The sequence below is a fragment of the Plecotus auritus genome (assembly GCF_963455305.1).
Source record: "Plecotus auritus genome assembly, chromosome: 5".
NCBI classification, from domain to species: domain Eukaryota; kingdom Metazoa; phylum Chordata; class Mammalia; order Chiroptera; family Vespertilionidae; genus Plecotus; species Plecotus auritus.
Genome location: NC_137776.1, coordinates 30,086,758 through 30,088,212, shown reverse-complemented (window position 1 = coordinate 30,088,212; position 1,455 = coordinate 30,086,758). Strand labels below are relative to the sequence as shown.

The 1,455-nt window shown below is 51.3% G+C and overlaps 1 protein-coding gene across 1 annotated transcript; it reads left to right on the top strand.

Moving 5' to 3' along the window:
* Nucleotides 1–541: 541 nt before the first annotated feature.
* On the top strand, nt 542–919 carry LOC308249307 (small cysteine and glycine repeat-containing protein 8-like; the record flags this gene model as incomplete). Its single annotated transcript, XM_080670513.1, has 1 exon — nt 542–919. The coding sequence occupies one exon, from the start codon at nt 542–544 to the stop codon at nt 917–919; it is 378 nt and encodes a 125-aa protein (XP_080526639.1).
* Nucleotides 920–1,455: the final 536 nt, after the last annotated feature.

Below are 1,455 nucleotides of genomic sequence, written 5' to 3'. Positions count from 1 at the left end.
TCGCATCCCCAGCTCCCGATTATACTTTCTATTGCAAGCTCTTTCAGGTCTGGGACGGTGCCTTAACCTTCCCTGTGCCCACCCTCCCCGCCCCCGCCCCCCTTCAATCCCTCTCAAAGCCCACAGATCACCTGGCCCAGAGGCTGCCTGAGGATGTAAGCCCCGCCCACAGGTCACACACACGGTGCATGTCCCCTGAGAATCATGGATGCACAGAGAAGTCTGCCCATTCCTGCTGAAAGCCTGGTTCCCAGAATGCTTCCCTGGAACTCTTAGGCCTTTTTTTACTCACATTAAAACATAATATTTAAAAAATGAACAAAACTGAAAATGTGGGAAGATATCTAAAAGGGAAGTAAATAAGAGATGATGGATTCTTCCATGTAAATGGAGGCAGATAGCAACAAGGAAGTGGTCATGTGTCCTCCCTCTCCCACTCCCAGAGGTGGTATATAAGGGCTCCCCCAGCAGAAGGGGCATCATCCTCCCTCACCTCCTGACTATCACTCCTCACCTCCCCTGAATCCTCTCTACTGACACCATGGGGTGCTGTGGCTGTGGTGGCTGTGGTGGTGGCTGCGGCTGTGGTGGCTGTGGCGGCGGCTGTGGTGGCTGTGGTGGTGGCTGTGGTAGCTGTGGTTGTGGTGGTGGCTGTGGTGGCTGCACCACCTGCAGATGCTACCGGGTCGGCTGCTGCTCCAGCTGCTGCCCCTGCTGCCGTGGCTGCTGTGGGGGCTGCTGCAGCGTCCCCGTGGTCTGCTGCTGCCGTCGCTCCTGTGGCTGTGGCTCCTGTGGCTGTGGCTCCTGTGGCTGTGGCTCCTGTGGCTGTGGCTGTGGGAAGGGCTGTTGTCAGCAGAAGTGCTGCCAGTGTAAGTGCTGCTGCCAGAAGTGCTGCTGCCAGAAGCAATGCTGCTGCTAGACGGGGCCAGCCGGCCTCTGGAGAGGTGCTGCAGGTAAGACTTCCTCCTCCCTTCCTGCCTGTTCTTCTCTGACCTGCAAGTCACAACCTTGACCTGGGCCTTATGACCAACCACAGGAACCTCACATTTCTGTAGTTTCTGTGATCATGCCCACATTTAATAACCACCAACCAAAGTAATAATTGTACAGTCTTCCCTGTCAATCACCATTGCAATCATGTCCTCTCCAAAACAGAGACAAGATAGTTAATGTTCTACCTTCTTGAAATGCTTCTTTATTTATCTCCTGTTCTTACCACTGCATTGTCATCTCCGTGTATGCAAAACAACTTCCTTGTTAATAAATTATATTAAATCAGCCTCAAAGAGCCATTTCTTCTTCTCTGTCCAGTGCTAACACTGCCCGCTCATGGGGGAAAATATGTGTAGATTCCATCAGATGAGGCAGACATTATATGTGTAAAGCAATCAATGAATCAAAAACTAGATAAATTATTTGCAATAGATGTAGATGGTTTATGAATGGCTAATCTGT